Below are 25060 nucleotides of genomic sequence, written 5' to 3' on the forward strand. Positions count from 1 at the left end.
TACATTTAAATGAGCCTTAGTCGAGACACATGAGAAATGTTGTGAGGTAAAAACCTCTCAAACTTTTCTTTGTTTCACTATACATTCATGTTTATGACAAAAGATTAGTTTTATTCATTATTCAACATATTTACATGTCACAGTAGAGACCTATTTCAAGGCAAAACAATCTGACACATGACTGTCTGGTTCTTATGGTAGAAATATTACAGAACAAATGAAGTGGTTATAAGTTATATATGATTCATTTGTCACAGTTCACACAGGAACAAGACAACCAGGGGTGCTGCCGAATCTGCTCCAGTGTTGCACGTTTGTCAGGACGTGGAGCCAGACACATGCTCAGCAGATCCCGGCACTCTGAGGAGAGAGACGACAGAAGAGAAAGGAAGGATTAGTCTGGAATCTGCAGTGATCTACTGCGACATGGAGGGAACTCTATAACTGCACACTAATAATACCAAAACACAGCTAGTGTGATTTTACCTTCGGACAGCTTGTTGTTGATTTTCATCTCACTGCAGATGAAGGCACAGGTGTCAAATTGCATGCTTCCATTCACCAAATTGAACAGCAGCGCACCCAACTGCCAGACTGTGGTGGGGACGGCCTCGTAACTCTGAGTTATAAAAACCTCTGGAGGAGCACACTGAATGGTTCCTGTATGCAAGATAGAAGGAGACAGAAAGAAACAAAGGATGAGGAACAGGCTGAGATTTCAGTGAAAGTCATCGCTCCGGAGATCAACAGATGAATGAAGAGCAGGAGCAGAACCGTACCAGCGAAGCAGTGGTAAGGACCGTTTTTTGCATAGGAGCCACATCCAAAATCTATGATCCGCACTCGGGGACCCTCAGAGGTGGTTTGGATCAGGATGTTTTCCAGTTTCAGGTCCTGATGGAACATTTTCTTGGAGTGCATGTCTATGGCTGCCTCCACCAGCTGCTTCATGATGATCTGAAACAGAGATACAGAGACACGGATGAGTTAGAGTGGTGAAGAAGGGACTGAAGTTACACTGATTATTGTCAATGTCGCAGCTTTTCATCAAACGTGCTCGATGTAGTAACCGTCCTGGAGCTTTCCACCAGAGCTCAGTGCTCAAGAAACTATAGGTGTTTAAAGAACTTATGTTGAAATTGATTTATCAACTTCTCAACCAATAATGAAAACATTAGTTTCAATTGAAGAACCCTCTAAGAGTAGATTTCCAGAAAGTGAAAACATAAGTGAAATATTCAAATATTTAGTTTTGGTTGAAGTCAAAATGATGAAGTAGCCACAGACAGTAGACACACTCAAACAGCTTCAGTACCTTTGCCCTGTGCTCGTCCAGTTGACCACAGTTGTCCTGTAGGTGGTCAAACAGGTCAACAGAGGGGACTGGTCTCTCCATGACCAGGAAAACCTCCTCGCCCAGATCGTACCAATCTGCAAACTGTACCACTGCAGATTTGCCCAGCAAGCCTGCTGGACCTGCTGCTGTCATCATGATGAGCACCTCCAAGGGGACTTGATGTTTCTTCCCATTGAAGACCTGATGGAGAACAATACACAATATTAGTGTGTCTGTAAATGTAGCTGTGTATGTGTGTTTGCCTCATCAACAACAACAGAAGAAAAACTAAAATATAAAATAATAAATCTGATCAAGTTACTCACAAATGTTCCAATCTTCACACTTCGTTTGGGCATGCATTTGATCGCCACCTGCAGGACAGAATCATACTTCAGCACTTTGCTCAGCACAGTATGGTGAGAGTATGGATGGTGACTGTGTGTATGTGTGATGTGAAAACAGATAGGATTCCACTTACCGGTAGAAAATCTGATTTTCTTCGGCCAGCGTAGACTGATCCAAAGCCTCCTTCACCAAGCTGGTAGAGCATCTGGTACTTGTCATGGAAGTCAGCTACACAGACAAACACACACACACGTTTATAGTTGTGATAAATGTGAAAACAGAATGAATCATTCCTCTAATTTGGTAAAGTGCATTTTTTAAAACTATCATCGATCAGATCATCACATTCAGACTCAGCTGAAAGTCGATACACAGGAATGTTGAAACATCGCCCAACCACAGTCGACTGCACTAATCCTAACTTTAACCCTGATCCAGAATTGACAAACCAAACGACACAGTATTATCTGTTAGGATCTTGCTTCATGCAAACAGGAGCACAGTTATTGTCTTTCTCACACAACTTACCTCTGCTCTTGTGGCCGAAGAGGATAGAGAATCTGCTCTTGCCATTGGAGGATGATGGGCCTCTGGGACTTGGGGAAGGGTCCGATTCATTGTTGCCGCCCCTCTTCCTCTTGCTGGGCATCTCTGCCTCTGTGCTGGCCTTTCTCTTCGTGGCCTTTGCAGCTCTCCCAGCCACCTCAGGAGGATGGCAGGGACCCCTCTGCCTTTTTCTGGGAGACTCCTCTTCCATGCAGGCCTTCCTTTTGGAGCTTGCCACCCACCGACTCTTGTTAATGGGTTCGGTGGAATTTGAATTTTCAGAGACCAGAAAATGAAGCTCGTTTGAGATCGGGAACATGTTGTTGCTGTTGTTGATCTTAATCGATACCGATTGAGAAAATATCCAACTGACAATATCCACAAGCTGTGTCTTACTCTATTGAAGTCTTGAGTGGGACTGAGTGGCAGTTGGCTTTGGTCTGATATTATTCTCGGTGAACATTCTATTCTAAGGTTCCGAATTCTGATGTGAGATTGACTTTGAAGACAATAACATTTTTGCTCCAATGAGAATGAAATAAGGAGTTTGCTCCAATGAGAATGAAATGTTTCAAGTTTTGAATGTTAGATATGGTTGTTGTCAAAGTGAAACACTTTACTGACTTTTAATCATGTTCATATTCTCAGTATGTTGAATATTTGAATGATGCAAAAAAGATTAAATTGAAAAAACACTTAAAATTACCATCAGATAATGAAAATGATTCAAAACGAATAAGGGATCAAATAAAAAAAAAAGAATTAATAAATATATCCAAACTGTACAGGGCTTTAAACGAGCACTGTCGTAAAACGGTCGTGCAACAGCCGTGACGGCAGCTAAGCCGCTTTACGGCCGGTGCCTCTGTGTGGAGCTGAGCTGCAGCTGTCCTTGTGAAGATGTCCACAACATGTGAGTGTTTTAAAGGTAACTTCTGCCTAAGGAGACAGTGAACGCTGTATTATTTGAATCCGTTACTATTAATACAGGTGGTGAGATAAAGATGAGCTCAACAGCGTCGTTAGCTAACTTAGTAAAACACTACACGCTGCATTTATCAACTTAACGTTTATTTATTTTGATTTCTTTGTGTTTCAGCGATGATTAGCGGCTTAATTTAGTGACTGACATGTTCAGCTAGGAGAAGACTCCACGGTTCAGACCTGTAAAGTTCAACACATATTCCCATAGGCATATAACCCCCATGTTCCCTCGCTATGTGTGAGCTGTATAACTGGACTGAACTGTAACAGCAGGTTACATGTGTCCGCTGCTCTGTCCCCATCTGGTGTCACTGTTGTTGTTAACCTTGAAGACATGATGGCAGCGGACTGTTGTGTTCACTTCTCTATATGATAATAATTATAATAGTGATGAAGGTGATGTTACTGAGGCCAAGATGTGAAGAGAGAAGGTTTCTTCAACAGGATGACAAGGGTTCACATTCCTGCCTGGAGTGTCCTGATAGACTGATTAGACCCTGTTCAGACCTAGGACTAACATTCATGCTGAGTGATCTGATTAAAAGTGATTTAAAAGTTCAAGTCTGAATGCATCCTGAGATTCAATCACTCAAACTACAGGAGGAGGTCGTATGAGACGCATATGGCCACATTTTATTTGCTGTAAGAAAAGATCTATCCTGTTTGAAGGGGGAGGAGTTGTGTTGATTGTCATGTTTCTATTTGTTTGCTCATGATCGTACTCTCTGCCTTCTTCACAGATACACCCTACTGAAGTCTGCGTCACCTAAGTTACGTTTAACAAGGACAGAATCGTGACATGGCGTCTCGCCTCCTCAAGTACGCGGTGCTTCTTCAGAAGTACCGCACCCCGCTGCTCGTGGTGAGCTGTGGCGGGGTGTTTGCAGCCAATATGTTCTACCATGTCTTCCCTGACAAGTCCTACCGCCCGCTGTACCAGGCCTGGTACAAAGGAGAGCCAGTCACACTGTCGGAAAAGCTAGAGGGGGTTTTCCAGCAGGTACAGTGTGTGTGTGTGTGTGTGTATTTGCATAATTTATTGAGACTTTTTGTTTCTTTGTTTTATCTCTCTTCTCAAGGTCACATTTTTGTCATTTTGATTAGATTTGTAAAATTATTTACAGGTGTTGCAGAAGATCCAAAAGATGTTACAGAGCTAAATATTAGCACAATGTCTATGTCTGTTTTTAGTACTAATTCATAACATTTGCAACAGTTATACAGTTTGTAAGGGAAAATAAATAGAGAAAAATTAAAGCATTTTTAGTTGCACACAGATGGTACATAGTTAACTGACAAAAGAGTTTTACAATTGCAGTGACATTTCATTGTACTTTGTAGGTGTTAAAGGATTATGGTATCAGCTCAGCCAAGAATTTCTCCTCCTTCGCCTCCTTTGGGTTCCATCCTGTCGCCGCCGGTGTCCCTTGGCTTCCTGCAGGGGCACAGATTGGCATCCCAGCAAACTTCAACAGCACCGCCGATGACTTAAGTGGCATCACCAACCGCAGCATTTTCATCAACGGCAAAACGGTGGACTGGAGCAGTGATACCGGCTCTGCGCTAAAAGGGGCCCTGGTGTTTTCCCTGGAGGCACAGAAGTTTGCCATAGCACGGGAGGTGGCCCGTTTGCAGTCCGGAGGACCTGTTCTGAATGCTGCTGTGGCCCCGTTCTGCCTGGGCGGGGTTTGGGTGTACAGTGTCCTTCTGAAGCAGGTGTTCGGGCTCCACGCCGGGCCTCTGCTGTTTCGCGGCGCCGCGAATGTTATGGCGCTCGGCCTTGGTGCCGTGTCTTACCTCCTCACCTCGGATGCTGTCAGCCAGTGGATTGACTACAGCTCAGACAGACGTGCGGCCAGGTTGTCACGTGATTATGCGAAAGGAGGGGTAGAGTTTTATGATAAGATTCTGTGCAGAAACAAAACTTTGCGCACTCTGATGGGTCAGAAGGGAGAGGAGATGTATGCTTCCAGTGGAAACTTGTTTCCTGCTCACCTCCTTCAGCTGAAACACACATCCTACACATCCAGGAGGGAAGGGATCCTCACTCTGCTCAAAGAGGAGAAAGTTTGAAAAGAGACAGGAGGGGGGCTGTTGTGATTAGAATTAAAATCAATGTCACCAGGTCTCACAGGAACAACTGTATTGATTAATGTGAATTGTAAATGTCTCTGTATAGACTGTAGAGACCTACGAGAGTCTCTTAGCTCTTTTTAGAAGTAACAAACAGGCCAAATAAATTATTATGCTTCTTGTTCTGTGTATTTTCTGTTATATGTTATGAATCCAGAATCCTGTTTGGAATGATTTTCCTCCAAAATTAGAAAGACATTTTTTTTACATTTCGTTTGGTATCTAGCCATTTTATTATCCGAAGTAATGTTTTTTAAACTAGTATTGTAAAAGAAACTCCATTCTAAATATTGTTCATTCATCAAAACCTGAAACCCCTGAAATCGGCTCCTCATCAGTTGGTAGTTTCTCTACTAAGAAATAATCATGCAGCACTGGAAGCTTCCTGTTGCACACCATGGGCCCACATTTGGTCGTGCTGTTACAGCATCTGAATCATCCTCGTGTACAGTATCACTCAATGAAAGGCCAGAAAAACCCATTATGGAACAAAACATGTTGAGTGTCTGGGGAATGGACGAGCACTTAAAAAAGCACTGTACAGTTGGGGTATGGCAGAAATGTGGAGCCTTATCAAAGCAGAGAATCCTCTCACAAAGAAGCAGCTGTTTGTAATGTTGAAAGAAGCCTCGATAATCCCAATATGAAGCTGGGTAATGTAGCGTGTTCCCAGTGCGCTTGTATAAAAGCTCAAAATTTCTTTAGTTTGTCCTTATATAAATAGATAATCTAACAACATCACTGTCATCAAGACACTGTCATCAGCTAAGGCCTCGAATAACCTTTACTGAGAGCAACACTATTTGTACCCACACATCATTTGCATGACCCCAACTAATTTGTTGGGTGATAATAATCTTAATATGCAGCTTATTGTGACGCAGAGCTGCTCATATACTGTAGAACCCGAGTTCCCTTAGGTCGTCCGTCTGCATATTAACAAGGTTCAGATACGGTGTTTTAATTACATTTCTAATCTTGTACCCGGTGGATTGAACTAAATATAGAGGCCTGTAATTAATAGTGTTGCAGGCAGACATACATTGACACTTTTTAAATCATTGTCCTCAGGGACACTGTTTAATAGAAATAATTGTGTTTGCCTGTTTGCCTGTTATTTTTTTCTCTATCCGGCGAGAACTAGAAAATGCATGTTCTGATAAAATCTGGATATAAAAAGCATGCAGACAGCAGAACCTGTGGAGTAACTCGACTGTTGTTAACAGAGACAGCTCGGCCATGGTGTTCTCTGACAGGGAGAACTCCTTTACATGTGTGCCTTTGAGCAAGATACTGGATTTGTTCTATATCCATGCTTATGCAGCAGATGGGGAACTTTCTGCAACCTTCATTTTGAAACTTTTTTCCCTTGATGAACTAATTATTCTCATTGTTTCAAATCAATCCACTTATCATCATAACATGCTTTGGAAAAAGTTGGAAATGAAAAGTTGGGAGAAAAAAGGAACGTTCCCGTCAAGAATAAGACAAATAAATCAAAGTGTTGGCTGGATGTTTAGTTTTACTTCATCATTTCCACGACCACAAAGTGGCTTTTGAGATGTGCATATGAACAACACTGGGCTTATTGTCCCGCTCTCGCCGCTCCGCTTCATCTGCTTACTTCATTGTTTGCCCCTCAGATTCAACTGCACAATGGACCATTGTTTGTTGTAATGTGGGCTGTTTCTTTCAGGAGCCACTAGAGGTCAGTACAGCCCACATTACCGCTCCCACAATTTGCTACCATGTTTATTTTACAGTGTCCATGAATGACAGATCCATTCAATGTGAATGGGTCGAGTTGGACTGGAAGTGAAAGGATATCAATTATTAATTCAGAAATTCTGCCATTTATTGAGACAGATATTTTCTAAATGAAATTCAAGTTAAAAATACTGTGTCTCTCTCTCTCTCTCTCTCTCTCTCTCTCTGTGTGTGTGTGTGTGTGTGTGTGTGTGTGTGTGTGTGTGTGTGTGTGTGTGTGTGTGTGTGTGTGTGTGTGTACTTGTTTTTGTTAATTATTCTGGACCACAAATGAGGAAAGACTTAATTTCTGAGCTCCTGCTTAAGGTTAGGGTTCTGAATTGTGGGTAGGTTAAGGTTAGGGTTAGGCATGAACTGGTCATCTCTAAGGTTAAAGGATGATGGTATATAATAATGATAATAACAATACTTAAATAGCACTTTTCAAAACACATTAACCAGATGTTTTACAGGTGAAAGGTTAGGGAGGCCAGTGAGTGTCCTCACTGAGATGGAAGGCCAAGGTTGTGTGTGAGTGTGTGTGTGTGTGTGTGTGTGTGTGTGTGTGTGTATGTGTGTGTGTGTTATGAGCAGTAGGCAGCTGCAAATGTCCTACAGCTCTTGTGGCCAAATTAATTCAACCTTTATTTTATTAGTGTATTATCATTGAGTAATGGTTTGGCCCCATTCAGAAAACTGGAGCGTATAAATACATTATTGGGAAGGATTTCCCAAACACATATCACAACACATGCAGTGAATGCAGCACACATACATTTGTGCAGTATATTACAATGTGTATGTCTTTATATACAGTCTGTGGTTTATGTGCATTAATGCCACAAGTGAACACAAGTTAAAACACAGATGCAAAAACGCGTTGGGTCTCGTTCTTTCAAGGACTCTGTGTGTGTGTGTGTGTGTGTGCGTGTGAATATTAAGATTAATGGGTCGGATCCCGCAGCGGTTCTCCGTGGGTGCGCTCAAAAACAAACAGCGCGCCTCCCGCTCCGCTGGCCCCGCCCCTGTGCGCTTTGGTTCGACGCCATGACGTCGCCCGCCGCTCGGAGCTGCGGTGCAGGCAGGAGCAGCTGCAGAGAGCAGGGACCGCGGACAACAACGGACACGCTCCCGCTCGAGTCTCCGGCTTCACCGCTCGCCTCACCGCTGATCTGACGTCCCCCCCACCCCCTCCCAAGCAAAAAATCTACGCTTGTTATATTTATTATTTCTCCCCCCCCCCCCCCCCCCCCCGGTGATTTTTTTTTCCTCTGTTTTGATCACGCATGCGTGGGATTATATTTCACACCGCGTCGACCTGAAATGACTGCCGCTGGTCGCCGCGTCTAGCCAATGGTTACTGCGGGGGCTCCTCGCTTGTGGATTATCCGTCGTCGCCGAGCCAGTCGCATGGTCGAGCCCGGAGGAGGCCCCGCTCTGCTGGGTGGATGTGTGTGAGGCACCGCCGGACCGCGAGTGCTGATGAAGACTGTGATAGTGATGATGCTCGGGCTTCGTCGGCAGTGGGCGCACTGATCTTGGATGTTCGGGCCACATCGCCCCGACACACACACACCATTTCCTCACACGGAGAAACATTGAATTGCTTAAAAACTGGACGCCCCTGGAGCAGTTTATGACGGTAAGAGAGAGAGAGAGAGAGAGGGGGAGCCCGCAGGCCACCAGCTTCCACACCGCCAACTGACGTTAGCTCGCTAGCTAGCTTAGCGCTGTCACTTTTTACCCAAGTTGCTGGCCGCACGGGGCTAAGAATTGGCTAACATTGCGAAACAGCACCGACATAACGTTACTCCAAAGGGGGCTTGTGTTGCAATTACACTCGTGCCTATTTAAAGTGCGACCCCCCACCCCCCACCCCCCACAGCAACAACAAATACACAGCTTTAACACACATTTCCCTCCACAGCCTCAATAACCAGTGCTTGGTGTAGCTTGCCTGTTAGCTAGCCGCTGCTTAGCCCATTCAATATCTCGCCGCTTACTTTAACGCAGCTGCGAAACATCCAGTGTGCGCAGCGTCGGGGTTTGCGTGTTTTTTAAAAAAAATTTTTAAAACCACGTTTATTGAATCAGCTAAACTTCCCCGTGTTAAGCGTCCCCACGTAATTCAGTTAACCAGCCCCCCACCCCCCTGTTAATGGCTCATTCATTGTACCGTGCACAAGGAGCCCTTTAATGACAGGGGGGGGTCCAAGTTGGCGTTGAATGGAGCCAGTGCGGCGTCAGTTCTGCTCGGCGGTGGCTGTCTGTGGCTTTAAATGTGACATCGCTGTTATCACACGCAACAGCCATTGTTTGATTTGTGATCATTGAGAGAGAGAGGTTGTTTTTTTTGTTGCGGTGACAGCTGATGCGGGGTAGAGATTCTAGCCCCTGGAGCTATCAACGTAAACAGATAAACCCGCAAACACAGAAGCCGTCAGACCGCTGTGAAACGTGTGCGGTCATTCATTGGCGTGTGGCTGTGGAAGCAGATGCGTTCACCGTACGTGTCATATTCCAGAGAACGTCACGCAAGAAGACGAGGGCCCCGCAATGGATAAGCTGCTTATTTCGCCTGTGCACGGATGATACTTCATTGTTGTCGCGCGGTGGATGACAGCGTGAGCTCCCGTGTGCTGGGTGAGCAGCTCTAACGGTCCAGTAATGGATGTGGGGGGGGGGGGGGGGGGGGGGTATTTGCTGTGATGAGGCGTCCTCTTCTTTCCCTCTCCCTCTCGAGATGACGTAACCCTCCACCATCCGTGCCATATCTTTTTGGGTCGCAGTCGGTTCCTCCGCTGCCTGCTGCTTGCCAGTCTGCTGCCGGTGCTGAGATCATATGGACGGGGCTCTGTCCTCCCATCTCTCCCATCGCTGGTCCCCTCTCGTCCTGTTTTAAACTGCAGAACGACTTTAGAGACATATCCACTGATCGCTCATGAACTGGATCTCAGATACAGAGGGGGGGCAGCCAGTGAATGAAATCCTGTAGCTCTCTTCAGTTTTCCCCCAAAAAGCTGTGTGACCCCAGGGATCTGTGCAGGCAGCAGCATAAATGCCCCCCACCCCCCCCACCCCCCCCCACCCGTCCCCCTCACGCCCTCAACCCACTGACATACTGTGAATATCCTGTGTAATTTTACTGACTCTTTATTTGTAAGGTGAGACAGTGCGAAATGTTTTGACAAGCGCGTTTCTACACCGTCCACGTCTGAAGGAATCCCTATGGACACTTAGTTTAACAGACACCCCACCCCCCCCTCCCAAAATGACTTTGACCTTATGTTAGTGGATCTTCTTGACCTGGATACATCTAGGATGGGGGGTGGGGTGATGGTAGCTGAAGCTGAACTACTTATCTTGGGAATTAGGCCTGCCATGTAGCACATTTTTAATATGGGACACCACTAAAGCTGCTGCATAAAGGATTATTTTGCATGAGATTACACTACTAGAAAAGTGTGACTGGCTTTTTAGCTTCAGTCCTTAGACATGTGAATGGAATGATACTTTGTGAAGGTCACTGATGACACTTTTGTGAATGTTGGTATCGTCAAAATGCTGTATATTATATTTAGTGGTGCAATTACTTACAGTGAGAAACACCCTGAAGAGTTAAGTGAACTCCACATTATTGTCATCCCTTAATTATATGTTTTCAGCTACATATTTTTATCTGATCCACCTGTTTTCTCTTTCCACACACTAAGGGATAATTATTCTTTGAAGGATGAAATACATCATTCCTGCCCGGGCAAAACTGTTTCTTGCTTCTGTTGAAACCAACAGAAAGGCCATGAAAGTCTGCAACCAGAGCTTGGCCATAACACTGAGAGCAGAGTCGGGTTCTCTGAAGCAACAATCTTTAATGAGTGCATTTACAATAATCAGATTATTGGTCTTATTCTGAATAAGACATTATTTCAATGATCATGTTTACACGAGTTGCTAATAGAACATTCCATTCATATTCTTGTTTACATGTTACAGAGCAGAGTCTGATTATGACTCACATGAACGTTATTTCCACTACGTTACAAGCCCGTCGTTCCCGCCAGAATTTAAACCCCCAACCTGTAATAGTTAAATGCACAATACTACTTTATACCCTTTTCCAAGTTTTATCTTTCTTATTTTTCAAAAGTTTGAACTCCTTGTTACTTTTCCATCTTGTGTAAGTGCTGTACGGGTCAATGTCGCAAAATGCTCAACGTCATAATGGATTAAGACGTATATGTCTAATGCAACTAAGGTTGGAGTACTCCACGTCTGAATATTATTTCTTATTCCCAGTATGATGTTATTCACATGAAGATAATCAGAAAATGCTGCTTACATAAGAGTGGCTTGTTCACACTACTGTCTTAATCAGGTTAATATCAGAATATCGGTTACCACGTTAACGTTTCTAGTGACAAACAGTGGAACACATCTCTGTTAGCTGAAACACATAGTGAGATTAAAGGCTCTGCTGTCGGTACCTAAACATGAAAGTGAGGCTGAGCTTTTTGATGAATCTGACCTTTTTTCTCCTGAGGCATATTATAAATCCTTACATGATGTGCTGAGCAAAATCCTGGATTGAACTAAATTTATTTGCCTGTTGTGCTGTCCAGTACTGAAGAAGTGGACTCAGCTGGTGAAGATTAAATTGCCTGTGGCCATGGCCCCTCTTTACTTGAGCTGTGCACCTGAACCAGCCATCCCCATGGTAGAGAGGGCAGATAGTAAGAAGCGAGGGGAAGGTTGGGACAGGGAGGGATGGGGGTAGAAGATGGAGGGGGGCACAGGTAATTGGAATTAACTTCCCCAGCTGGCAGAAGGCTTAGGTAACCCATGGGAGCAAGCGAGTAGTCAGGGAGTATCATTAGATCCCGAGGCAAATTGGGAATAATTCAAAAAAACTATTCTTTCTTGGGGCCTAACCTGCAGGCCTGTAATACATGCAGTATGAGCAACTGCTGGACAATATTGCCTGTAGCAAGACTCTGCGATGACAACCAGGCCAAACATACTGTAGTTGGATTAGGTCTTGCCGGTCAGATTTTCATCCCTAACTTGATGATATTCTGTTGTATCAGTTAAAGATGAAGGATGTATATATATATATTGAATAATTCTGTTTTACTGCCAGCCCCACATCCTCAGGGCTTTGGTTGATGGCTGCAAGAATTTGACTGCTCCATTACATCCTCCAAGGATTTTCTTTTTTTTTTACCCCTGTCTGTTTGCTGGTTGGTTAGTTTGCATGTACATTTGTACATTTTCACCATTTTCCCACATAATAATTAATGGATCTTGATCAGGCACATTTAAGGAACTGATTTCAATGTTCTTAATTTAATTTAAGGGGACTGTTGGGCCTTAGTGGTGGTATGTGTTTTACTGAGTACCATTCTAGTTGAGAATAGAAGCAAGGAGACGCAGCCAATTCATGTCCACTTTGGCGTCCTGAGACCTCTCACTAGCGATGATTCATTGTAACTCCAAGGGGCTGACGAGTGCCAGTCGAGAAGATGCATTGAGATGACAGCCATCTGCTTAAACATCATAAACTGGGCCACATAGCAACGTGGTCAAAGGTCAACCATTGTTCTCGTCAGTTTGAGAGGCTGAGAGATGTGTATACACTGTGGGATGGGCTCAGAGTACAGAATGTTAGGGAATGAGTGGAACACTGTATGCCTAAAGATCATGTTTAATAGGTCTTGTGCAAAATCAGTTGATATGGGCAATAGCATAATATATAAATGAGTGTTATCTTCATTCACAGAGGTTTTAGCTACCGGCTGACCTTCTGTCCTTCCAACATATGTTCCTTTCTTGTCAGTTCCTCACTCACCTATTTTTTTCTTTGTCTGAAACCCTATTTCTGGTGGGTCTCAACGTTATAAAGGCACTCGCTGCCACTTAGCATGGTGCTCAGTAGGGCTGACCGCTCAGTGTTTGTGTGAACACAGAGTACTGCTAGTTGGGTGCTGCGGGCAAGATCAGAATTTGAAGATGGTAGCATTTGCGAATCTAATATTAGTTGGCCTATCATTGCCAAAAGTGTTATAGAAAAAGAAATCCAAGTAGTATTAGTGAACTATCCCTCCTGCCAATTACAGTGTCTGACTGTCGATCTTATTCTGCAGAGTGGTTCATTTTATCCCCAGTTGAGTGTTAATAACATCCTCCTCTGTCGGTGGAAGGCGGCTCCTGTTTAACCAAGAGAACCAGCTGTCGGCCCATTTCATTCTAACCCAATAGAAAGCTCACAGTACTGTCTGCAGTCAGGAAGCATTGTAAGCTTACTCATTGATGGGATCGGTTAGTTCGGACTTAACATTTTACAGCGGGAAGACAGCGACCATTTATTTCTTGAATGTAATGCATCCTGCCAATTGCTGCATTCAGAAATATTCCTAATGTGGCTCAGGCCAACGCAATTATGATTTAGCATAACATTGCACAGGCTAACATAGCACTCACAGATCACCATCATTGTCCTGAGCCACAGTTCTTTCTGGCAGCACTTAGGTGAACATCCATTCACATGAATATCCTGAAAGGTAGCTCCCAGGAAGGCAGCTAGTTAGTGTTGTGTTGCTGGGGTGGATATGACACATAGGTCCTCAGCAAAAATCATCTCCCAAGTCCCAAACACAGCTGTGTTTACCCTGCACAAGACACCGCAGCTACCGAATGCCAGGACTAAGGTGCCTCCACAGATCCAGGCTTCCAAAATAGAAAGCAAGTAATGCCATATTAATAGTGACACATTCAGACTGGCTACAAAAGAAAGCTATATCAAATATGGATGCATCTGTCAGGCTAGTAGCACAGTAGTCTCAGTATAATTCAGAAAGTAGTGGAGAAGACTTGCATGTTGTTATTTGCTGCCTGTGAACACTGGGACAAAAATAACAGTGGCCTTGTGAATAGCGTGTAAATGATTGGGGGTAGATTCACTTCTGTCCTATTTTACTTTGGAATGAAGTGTTTATTCATAGTCGCACAGTCGTAGTATTGTTCTGTCTTGTTCCAAGATTTTATTTTGAATGTCATATTGTCAGATCAGGGCCACATTCTCTCTTTCTCTCTATCTCTCTCCTTCAAAAATACATAACATTAGAGAGAATTGTGACTCTACATGCATGCACAACATCAGAGTCGTATCTGAATATTCTTGACTTTAATAATCATACCACTTCTCAGAGTGTAACAGAAAGCACTCTGTTGTGTGATCCAACATGTGCAGAAAGAAAAATCTTTATTACCTCTACCAGGGAGCTTATGTTTTTGTTAGTTTGTTACTTAATTATACAAGAACTCTCAACTGATGTCCATGAAAGTTTGTGGAGGGTTGGGGCACGATGCAAGCAAGAACCTGTTCAGTTTCAGTGTGGATCCCGAACAGGGGTCGGATACAGCAGCACTTTTTCATTAATTCATGGATCTTGAAAAAAATCAAGCATTTTTAATGGAATGATATTTGATTCTAATAAAAATCCAGATCATAGTGAATTTATATTTGGTTTCATAAGGGAAGAGTTGGGCCTTGGTGGAGGTATGCATTCCACTGAGGGCCCTTCTATTTAAGCTTGTTTTTGTCATTGATGATTTAACAAATGACTTGGTTAGTGCCTTCTCAATTGTTGCCTGTATGGTACAGTTTGTACAGTATATCCCATTTTAATTTAGTCTTGGAGATCCACGTAGTTGTTAAGGGTTGAGACAGGTCTCTGTACTGATCCACCATACCATCTCTCATTGTGAAAGAACAGTTCTTTTCCTGTCCCACTGGGATCTGTAAAATGGAGTTAGCTCTCAGAGGAGCATCCAGTGATGACAAAATAATGTAGGGGTTGGGAAATCAAGGGGGATGTCATGCAACATGAAATAAGTTATGAAATTCATTATGTTTTAGGAGAATATAGAAAAATGTGCTGTTACTGCTACTTCATTCCTGGCAAATAATCACAGGAAGTATAAAATACACTTTCATCTGAACCTCATTTAAAAGATGACCCCACACTTCTTTACTCCACTAGGCCATGGCAACGTAAGGAGTGGCTCCAGATATCTGTTGTAATTAATCATGCAGTATCGTCCTTATAATGAGTGTTTTCCAACCCAAATTCAGAAAAATGCAGGGCAAGATTATACCAACATGCCAGGAGATAAAGCTAGATTATGGTTTATGAGCTGTGAGATAGACCGAGCTAGCCGCGCAGGGGTTGGATTAATAGAGTAGAACATAAAGCGATTAAGGGATTAAAATAATCATTCATCACCAACAGGTATGAAATGAATAGATGTAGTGGTGGTCATTAGATAAATGGGGGAATGGTAAATTGAAGAAAAGGGCGTTGGACAGGTGAACAGAGGTGGTCAATCAGTTGATCGTAGACCACAACAAAGTAGACCTGTATGCAAGTTTTTCCTCATTTAATAGTTTGACAATTATCATTGTCTCTGTCAAACAAACCAATAGTCGTGAAAAGAAGTACCTGCACGCATTACTTGTTTCTTGTATATTTTGAATACATTCCACTTGTTGAAATGTCTTTACTGTGTCATCTTGTGTCAATTGTAGCCGCTCAGTTCCACTCATTCCTTTCCCTCAACATGTCCACTCCCTCCTGTCTGACTTTCTCCTCAGCATATCCACCCGGATCTCCCTAGCCTGCAGGGGTTGGTCTCAAGAACCAGTTTTAACCAGTTTATTGCTGGGTAATGATAAGAACTAAAATACTGACAAGCTTCTGGTCAGTTGATGCTGCTATTGCTCATCATCATCATCATTTTGTGGTTTAACCATGGGCATTTTTGGTTTGCTCTCTGTAATTTCCATGGTTTAAATGGATAAATAAATATAACTTTTAAACATTTGTTTCATCTGTCTGCTAATGTATGTTAGCAAGCAGCTCAGACCGTGATATGAAGCTGTGTGTTGAACGTGGGCACAATTCAAACCCACATATACATCTCAAATGTAGTTGGAACATGGCCTCTGCAAGTTTTGATGGGAATTAGTGCAACAATCTTGGTCTTTAAACTGCGACTTGAAACAAGGGGATAAAGATGATGAAGTCAGTCCTTTCTCACCACCACATCCACGTCATCATATTATTGAAAAATGTTTCATGTGAAAGAGGACTCCTCTCCTGTGCAGCCCCACCCCCACCTTTACACTCCTCAGGTATGTGAGTACAGCTGGCTCCTGACTCTTTACTCTAGAGTTATGCTTGAGTGCGTGTTCTGGCTTGTCCTTCCCTTCACCATCAACCTTCCCATTTTCTCCCAAAGTGTGTATACTCTGCAGCACTCGCACTCCTCTGCACATTTAGACATACCCACACTGTTTCCTAAAGGTGCCTTGTGCCCGTTTTAATCTGTTGCTTGTGCAACCTGAGCTTAGAGTGCACGCACATGCGCGTGTGTGTGTGTGTGTGTTGGCTTCAGATCCTCAGGTCCTCCTTTGAAACAGCTGCTTAAAGAGCCATGAATATCTCTGAGGGTCAAAGGACACAGTTGCTTAAGAACAGTGGGTCAGAGCCAAAAATGCATGACGTTCCTTATTCTGCTGTGTCCCCATGAGAATTAGCAAGGTTTCACTTATTTTTCATAGTGCCTAGCAGTGCCTATGGTAATATTTGGAGGTGGTGCCATTATAGGCGATAAAACACGTTTCCAGCTTTAGATAATCAACTATTTTACAAACACTGACAGTCAGAGTTACAGTTTGGTTACTTTATTAAAACAAGCAGAAAATTGTGCATTTGTTTCCATGATTCTAATCCTTAAATTGCCTGCCCCCCTTTTCAAACATGCAGTGTTTTGTCAATTGACAGGGTTATTTCCAGGAGATCAACAGTTTACATGGTAGAACCTAGTTTAATCTGCTGCTTGTTTTGCTTGGAGATCTGGAGGAAGCGAGGAGGGACTGCCTATCTAACTCAAACACGAACAGACAGAGCAGTCTAAAAACACAGGGCATCAGGGCTTCCTCCACTCGCCTGTTCTCCTTTCTTCTCTCCTTCGTTTCATATCCTTACTGCTCGTGAATTCAAACTTTTGCCTCTGCACGATTCCCTCTCTTTTTTGTCAACAGATGGCTGCTGGATTTAGACGTGTGAGCATGGCATCACCGTACATGTGAGATGAGTAGCGAAGAGAGCAGGAGGGGACAGGGTCAACGACATGCGTAGTGATATCTGGTTACAAAGGCTGACAGGCTTGCTTTTTAAGGAGGGTGTGTCCACCCACGTGATCTTTGATCCGAACAGTACCCACACAAACTCTTTTGACATCTGAGTCTCACATCATGACTATCGCTAACCTAAAGCAAACTTTTGTTTTTGTTTCGATCTGCACCAAATTGCACACACTTCCCTAAACAAGCCTAATTTTTAGCTGCATAAATTATTATCTTAGAAATCAAAGAAAATGTTGAAGAACACAACAGCTCACTATGTCAAAGAAAGTGAAAATACATTCCTGGAGCCATTGATCTGGATCCGCACCAAAACCTTCATTGATCTATACCACATCCTTCCACCAAATTTCATGGTAATCTGTCCATTAGTTTTTGTGTAATCCTCCTTACCAACAGACAGACAGATAAAAGCAGACATTCTTTCCGACAATTTCTCAAAAACAGTTTCATGATATTAAAAAATAGATTTTCCAATATCGATTTGGCAAATTTATGTTTGTATAGAACAATACAGAAAAAGCATAAAAAACCTTAACTTACAAAGTTACAGTAATTTTACAGGTTGTTTTTTTCAGCAGACATACAGGAAATAACAAAAGGACTTGAAATTGAAACTGAAGAGTCTCAATTGGTTAAATGACAGCGAACAGCTGTAATATGATTTAAGTGAAGTAGTTTGTTAACTAGTGAGCACGTGAGGTTGTTAAAATGTACCTTTCCATTGTGCTATCAATTTATCGCACTTTCAGTCTATTGATCTTTTGTAGTGTGTGTCTGCTGACAATGTATGTACTGTATCAGCTTGTTTTTTTCTGTGGGTATTTGTGTAGATGTTTCTATGTGTCTGATAGCCTTTGGTTTGCAGCCATTCTCAGTAGGAAAAACAAATTGCAGTGTATGTGATTTTGCACTGTCAGGTCCCGTGTGTGTGTGTGTGTATTTGGGGGTTTGTTTAAAGAGAGTATTTGTGTGTGCTGAAAGAAAGTGACCAAAATGGACAGTCATACCCGCAGAGAATCTATGTGTTTGTGTGTCAGATGAGAAGGAGAGCACCGAAAGAACATGAGAACAAGATTGTGTGTGTATGTATGTGTGTGTGTGTTGGAGGAATAGGCAGCCTCGCTCCTCTTTTCTGGGGCAGGCTATCAGGCAGGGAGGCAGCAGGGAGGGATAATAACAGAAGCTGTTACATTCTTGTGGTTTCTCTGATTTCAGCATGAGGCTGGGGGGAGGCTGGCTCCGGCTGACTCATGGCTGCTCTGCATGCTTTGTCTCTGTCAGCCTCTGAGCCGGCATGGACGCTGCTAGTACAAGGACAATACATGACATTTCTCAGACACTTTATTCTAAGACACATTAATTACAAGACCATGAATCCCTGCATGTTTTAGCACCTCTTGCTCAAGCATCAACCTGGCAACTGATTAACACTGGACGAGCTGCCACCGTGAGCTGCAGCAATGATTTAAGTTCGGAGTTTGTCACGTGAGGGTTGTTCCTCAGCTTCAGATACTACAGTTGCGAACTTATTTTGATAGCAAGTATCTCGCTGTGTGCCGGCTTGTGTTTCAACACAGTTGCAGTTTATTGATTTCTAGAGGAGCTGATAAATTGCTATAGCTACATGAATGTAACAAAGCACTCACACACTCTCATCATTGATCAACTCCAACAACAACAAGCCCTGTTGAAAGACCTGGCTGTGAATATTGGGTGGAAGCAAATGGGATACTGTTGTGTTTATGTTAGGGCTGGGCAATAAAACAATATCAATAATCATCACGATCAAGTTTTCATCAATAGCAATACAACAAAATATAATAATATATATATCAACACATGGCTTAAATCAGCTCAAATCAGTCCTTACACATAAAGAACATTTATCGTGAAGTGAAAAGTTTTATCTTGATATTTCGCCCAGCCCAGTGTTCAGTGGAAACAAGGTGACAAAATGGAAGCGTAGAGCGATTTTACAGGAAGTAACAAAATGACAAAATCCGGTGTTGATCTGGATTAAGTATGTAAACTGGCGAAAATGGTTCAGTGACTTCTGGACATACAGATGCATAAATACAAACATACATAAAAAATAACACTAAAGTCAAAAATTTACAACATTATAACCATTATAACCAATGATTTATACCCAAATCATTATGTGTTTCTTGTCCTTAGTGGGTCTCGTTCCATAGTCTGGGGTTGCACTAATCTTCTTTTGTAAAATCAGATTAATGTAGAGCTGGCATACCCTTTGTCTAACCTGGTTTTGAGGTTGTTGTATAAGGCCAGCGCTGCAGAGGAAATGCCATCTGCCAAGTTATCACTACCACAAATGCATAACCTGCACTGATGCAACCATGAAAAAAAGCCACAGTGCAAATTTCAATTCACACAGCAAAACATTTAACCTGAATACATGACGGCAGCCCAGAATAGCTTGATGTTTGATAAAATGTTTAAACATGCAAATACAGTGGTTTGCATTGTTCCAGCTGATCACATGCCAGTTCTTCAGAAAATAGGTTTAGTTAGTTTTGTAAGCTGCTTTATTGTGACGCATTATTCTGTATGAAAGCTGTGCCAGTGCTGTCAGAAGACAAAACGTCACACACTCAAAAAGCCTGACACCGGGAGATTCACTATCGGCTGTTTGAGCTATAAACACAGGTATTTTGCACCAAGCACCCTGCCGCCTTTTCATTTGGATCAGTTCAGTTGCATATTTCTGCCTTCACTCGTCAGGACATGTGAAATAATGGACAAATTGCTGTCTCAGTATTTTTGCACTAGCAGCTAACCCTTTTTTTTCTAGTGTGGAAACGTTGTACAAGGTTTGAGGCGACTGTCAGGTGGGCCCACGCTTTCCTGTTTTGGCTCTGTTTACCAACCACAATGTGTTCCACACACCTCGATCTCTTCATCCTCATCTCTTCTTGCAAACCTGTGGTACAGAGACATCCCCTAACACCTCACCCACACTCATGCTCTCGTTATACGAGCCATACAATACATCAGCCAACTGTTTAATCATCAGCTCCAGTGTTGATGCGCCTCTTGCTTCTTGTGTCGCCTGTGTAGCTGCAGGGGCTTCAGGCTGTTAACCTGTGTAACTAAATAGTTTGCAGTTGACCATAATCCTCCCTACAGACAGGTTTGTGTCTGTAGGGAGGATTATTATTTTTTTTCTATCTAGATATTGTTATAGTCTTCTATCTTGAGCGTTCTTGGTACTGCTACCCACATCCCCTGTTTGTCGTCATTGTTCCCTCGCAATGGTTTGGCCCCCCTCCCACTCATAGGCCCCGTACACACCAGCGATTAACATGTGGTTTTTGTGAGCCAATCACAAACTGACACAAGTAAAGGTGTGAACGCACTCAGATCCGATAGCAATCTGATCACGCCAGAACCAATTCGGAGTTTGTTTGACACGTGTAGAAGATGCCAACGAAGATTTTGTAGGCCGTGTTGATGTGTAGACAAAAAAGTCTGCTTCCTGCAGTGGAATTTGTATGACCTATCCTGCGTTCTTCATGCTCTACCAGGGGCCACGCCTCACCTGAATGTTGTGTAAATGTTCCTGTTGTTATGAACGTGTAGAATCCAATCTACTGCTGCGTTGTTCATATATGAAAAGCAATCTGGAGACATTTTCATGTTCAATGCCTGGAAAGGGCCTCAGAGACGGAAGTGTTTATTCAAGGCTACTTCCACTTTGTGTGAGGAGGAAACAGATAATGAACGTGGCGGGTTGGAATACCTCTTTCACAGTAAGACCTGTATCAGCTCCTTGGTGTATGCAGGCAATGCTAAAGCTGCTTTCACATGATCAGCATCATAATGCTTACTGCGTAAATCCATTCTTATTTTCTCATGTTTGGAGTATTGATCTCCCAACTCAGCACCTGTGTTAAACTTCCTTTTGCAGCAATGCTCAAAGTTACAATCCATCCCATTTCTGCGTATATGCACACATGCATTTGTTTTGTTGCACCTACGTCATTATTGTCCTTGAAAGAAAAATTAATTCAGAACATTAATTGAATTTAATCAATCATGGACATTAATTCAGAACCACATACTGTTGTCTTGTTAAAGATTGTTCTGTGGGAGGTGTGGATGGAAGACCTATACAAGATGTTCAACACGTGCATATGTGTGCGTTGCTTGTTCTTTATGGTTTATGGTGTCAGGGGAGCTTTTACACCCTAATGAAGAGAGGCTGATTCACTTGCGGCTTATTGATCCTACATGCTGTTAAACACCCATTCAAACCCACTTGGAGTGGTGGTGGATCTTTTATCAAAATTAAAATAGCTGTAGATCTAGTAGTGCTGACTGGTGGATGCTGGCATCTGTAATATGTTTCCACTGTTAAGTTTGTGATATAAAGATGCTGGTTACCATTACCTCTGCTAAGCTAAGGAGTTCTGGACTTTTTTCACTTCCTTTAACATTATGAGATCGGCCCTTTTTTGGGGTATTTTCACCATTTCCACTTGAATAATGGATGGCTCTTGATGGAAAGATTTGGGCATATTTAGGGGAGTAATATCTATCAGTGTGTGCTATTTGGTGGGACCAGCACCTTTCAATGGCACTGCATCAATGCACCATCAAATTCTCCGGACAATGACCCTCTCTATTTACTCATTGGCTCCATCAGACATGACATGAACTTTTTTCAAGGGAGCTGACCAAGTAAAGTCTGTTTAATGTCCAGTTTAACTGATTTGGACATTTTCCCTCGCGCATACATTCATGTCCAGAAAAAAAAATCAGGGTATTACTGAATATATTTGAGTTTGAACATCCAGGCCTCAATCGGTGTAGTATTGTTTTTCGGGTGTAATCTCAATGTGTCTGTTGTCCTCAGCCATGAAGCTGAGCTACTGGGGGCATAGCAGCTAACCTAGCAGAAGCAGGAAGGGGAGGTGTGCTTGGTACAAAACACCTGGCCTCCCTGCTGGTGGGGCAGGAATGTGCCGGGCTGAGGTGGATGCGGGTGGAAATTTGCAGCGTTCTCAGAACACCCCTGGTAACATTTAAAGGTGCCAGTGTCAGCAGGAACAGCACAAAATAAATCTGGGGAATGTGCTACTTTAATCAAACCATCATCACTGTTTCTCTCTCTCAGCTGCATTTTTATGTTTGTGCGTGTGCGTGCGCGCGTGTGTGTGTGTGCGCAATTGCTTGTATTGTAAAATCGCTCTGACTAGCTCCACTGATCCTTTTATAGCTGGAAAAGTTGACATTTAGTTAAGCAGCTTTTTACTTCTAAGGAGCCTATTGCAACTTAAATAAACTGAGGAAGTCTGAAATCTCTGTTGCAAACAAATCCAGAAAGTGTCATAGCTTAGTAATAACTGTCACCTATCAATCAGTAACAGTGCTGCATGCAGGTAACAGGGTCCATCCCAGTTAACTCTTGTGAGACGACTCAGAGAAGTAAAAAAGAAAATATTGTGTGTTTTGATTTCAATCAATTATTGAACTAACCATGTGCCTTTTTGTATTATATTTCTCTCAGTGGTTTAACTGCAGGTTGAATTATTTCTAGGGCTGTTGTTGCACAGAACAGCCTGACCACTGTAAATGGAATAGTTGGATGTTACTGTATTTGTGGAACACCGGCAAGTTGTCAGTTACAGAGTTGGCTGAAAGCAGGATATTCAAAAGTCTCCACCACTGTGACCTCTCTGCTGCTGTATATGTAAATTCAAACCATCAGCTCCAGTCAAATACACTACAGGTGTGTGTAACTGCAAACAATGTAATCAAATATAGGTTTTCCCTGCAAGTTTCCATATTTCCAGATGATGTAACGATTCTCCAAATCTAGACTTTGGTTCAGACCTCGTTTCTTCTTTAATTTGTTGACTTTAATGTGCATTGGGGTTCTCTAATTTCAAGGTTATTATCCATCTTGAGTTAATTAAACTGCTACTTAACTATTACCACGGGCGTGATCACTCAATAGTTGTTAGACCAAAGCTGTCACACAATAAAAGAGGTGTATTGAGTAATACACAAAGCAGCAGCTTTCCTACCTTTATCTAGAATAATAATTTTGTGATCTACATGTGTTAATTGTAAAATGAAAATTAGTTTTGTCACATTAGCCTGCAGCGGTGGTAGCAGGCTCAGGTTAGGGTACTGTGGTTTTATTGTCCCGTATTGCAATACGAGATTGCTGACATATGTATCTCGGTTTTGGTCTCAGTTTCACAATTGTTACATCCGGACTAATTTGTGGACATATTGAACTTTAATGTTCACTATTTAAATAAGTTTATGCTTGTGCGTTTAATATTGTGTCAACTTGATGAACCATAGAGAGGAAATAATTACATGCCTGCCTTCTATATAATCCTGAGCTGCTGTGACAGAGTTTTAATTCAGCCTGTGGGGGACATATTGAGAAGCACAAGGTTTCACCTCAAGAGGTCATATAACCATTTCTAATCTCTCTAAATGATATAAATAGCTGGGAAAGCCAGATGAAACGGTTCAGAGTGACACATTAGGAAGAAAACATGTTGAGTTTCCGTCCCTCCGTGTGCATTTAGCGCTGCAGCTGGAGGAAATGCATGTTAGCAAGGTCAAGAGGGGGAAACGAGAGCAGAGGTAGAGAATGGAGAAGAGATGCTCATGTACGGAAGAAGGGACACAGCAAGAGGGGGGGTGGGGCAAGATGACAGAGCTGCAGAGGAGGAAATGGTATGAGAAGGCACACAGAGGATCAGGGTAACGTGGAAAGAACATAGAAGCTCTGTAAGGGGTGAGGGGAAGAGAGCAGGATGTGGATTGGACGATATTGTAATGAGGACATCATGATGGTTGGGTGAGATGCATCTCGATGACATGAGTGCCGCAGAAACATTGTCCAGAATGAGCTGAAAGAGCGGCTGCAAATGTCTGTCAGCTTCCATTATCATCTGCATCTTTGATTCAGGAGGAATCTCTGTGACTGGTCTAACGTTATAAATGGCTCTTTGTGTGCATGTGTGTACACGTATGTACGTATGGAGAGGGCCGCTCCTTGCCACTGATGACTGTAATTTGCATAATGGGTTCACAGGCCGTACTGATGCCTAAAGACAGGAGAGGAAAGAGAAAGAGAGAAACTGTTTAAACGGAAGCTGCGATCAAGGACACTTGATTCAATACCAATTTTTTTTATTCCAAATTTCAGAAATGTAGTTGTTACAGGTTATCAGGTGAGGTGAAAAATATGTGTCATCCTCCAGAGATTGTGCTTCACTGTGTTTACACTGAGGCCATTGTGTTGCAAAGTCAAACACAAGCATGAGTCAAAATTGCTCTATGAAGAAACGAGAATGCACTGATGCAATTAAACTCATCAGAATGAATGAAAAGATGGGTAGTGTTCATAATATTTCAATAAAATTCATTCAGCTAAAATAAGGGGCTATTTTAACATTGAAATATGTGTGATAGGTGTTTATGCATATTGTCTACCACTCACCTTTAGCTTCCTGACTGACTCACCTTATTTGACCCTTGTGGTATCAATGTTTATTCCTCTGTAACAGTAGGAAATCTTTTAAATCCACCTTGTTGTTAGCAAAATTATAGTTTTCAAATAAGGTCTTGTACATTGAGCGTATAGACTTGGTAATATTGTGCACAACAACCTTATCATTGTGTATCAGCCTCTTCTCAGAAAGGAAACCATACTGTAGATTACAACCACCACTATATGACATTGCCATTAGCCAGGGCCACATATGGCC

At 42.6% G+C, this 25060-nt stretch overlaps 3 protein-coding genes across 6 annotated transcripts in view; 2 read left to right on the forward strand and 1 right to left on the reverse strand.

Moving 5' to 3' along the window:
- On the reverse strand, positions 1 to 2441 carry LOC117754951 (serine/threonine-protein kinase pim-2-like). Its single transcript, XM_034574316.1, has 7 exons — positions 2213 to 2441; positions 1818 to 1912; positions 1663 to 1710; positions 1316 to 1537; positions 780 to 957; positions 487 to 660; positions 1 to 360 (listed from the first exon to the last, which is right to left on the reverse strand). The coding sequence occupies exons 1-7, from the start codon at positions 2439 to 2441 to the stop codon at positions 245 to 247; spliced, it is 1062 nt and encodes a 353-aa protein (XP_034430207.1). The 3' UTR covers positions 1 to 244.
- A 635-nt stretch (positions 2442 to 3076) lies between these two features.
- tmem177 (transmembrane protein 177) lies at positions 3077 to 5467 on the forward strand. 3 transcript variants are annotated; one of them, XM_034574808.1, is made up of 3 exons: positions 3077 to 3143; positions 3955 to 4214; positions 4556 to 5467. In XM_034574808.1, exons 2-3 carry the CDS (start codon positions 4014 to 4016, stop codon positions 5285 to 5287), a joined length of 933 nt encoding a protein of 310 aa, XP_034430699.1. In that variant the 5' UTR covers positions 3077 to 3143; positions 3955 to 4013; the 3' UTR covers positions 5288 to 5467. The 3 variants fall into 3 exon arrangements, with proteins under 3 accessions (XP_034430699.1, XP_034430701.1, XP_034430700.1); XM_034574810.1 differs by having other exon boundaries at positions 3103 to 3158; XM_034574809.1 differs by having other exon boundaries at positions 3106 to 3220.
- Positions 5468 to 8155: 2688 nt separating this feature from the next.
- The window catches only part of ptpn4a (protein tyrosine phosphatase non-receptor type 4a), a 57677-nt gene continuing 40772 nt past the window's right edge, over positions 8156 to 25060 (forward strand). The window contains exon 1 of one of the 2 annotated variants that reach the window (XM_034574795.1): positions 8156 to 8735. The gene's annotated coding sequence lies outside the window, so the exon portion shown is untranslated. The remainder of the gene's footprint in view (positions 8736 to 25060) is intronic. The other variant, XM_034574794.1, reaches the window with a different exon arrangement.

This window comes from Hippoglossus hippoglossus, chromosome 21 (assembly GCF_009819705.1).
Source record: "Hippoglossus hippoglossus isolate fHipHip1 chromosome 21, fHipHip1.pri, whole genome shotgun sequence".
NCBI classification, from domain to species: domain Eukaryota; kingdom Metazoa; phylum Chordata; class Actinopteri; order Pleuronectiformes; family Pleuronectidae; genus Hippoglossus; species Hippoglossus hippoglossus.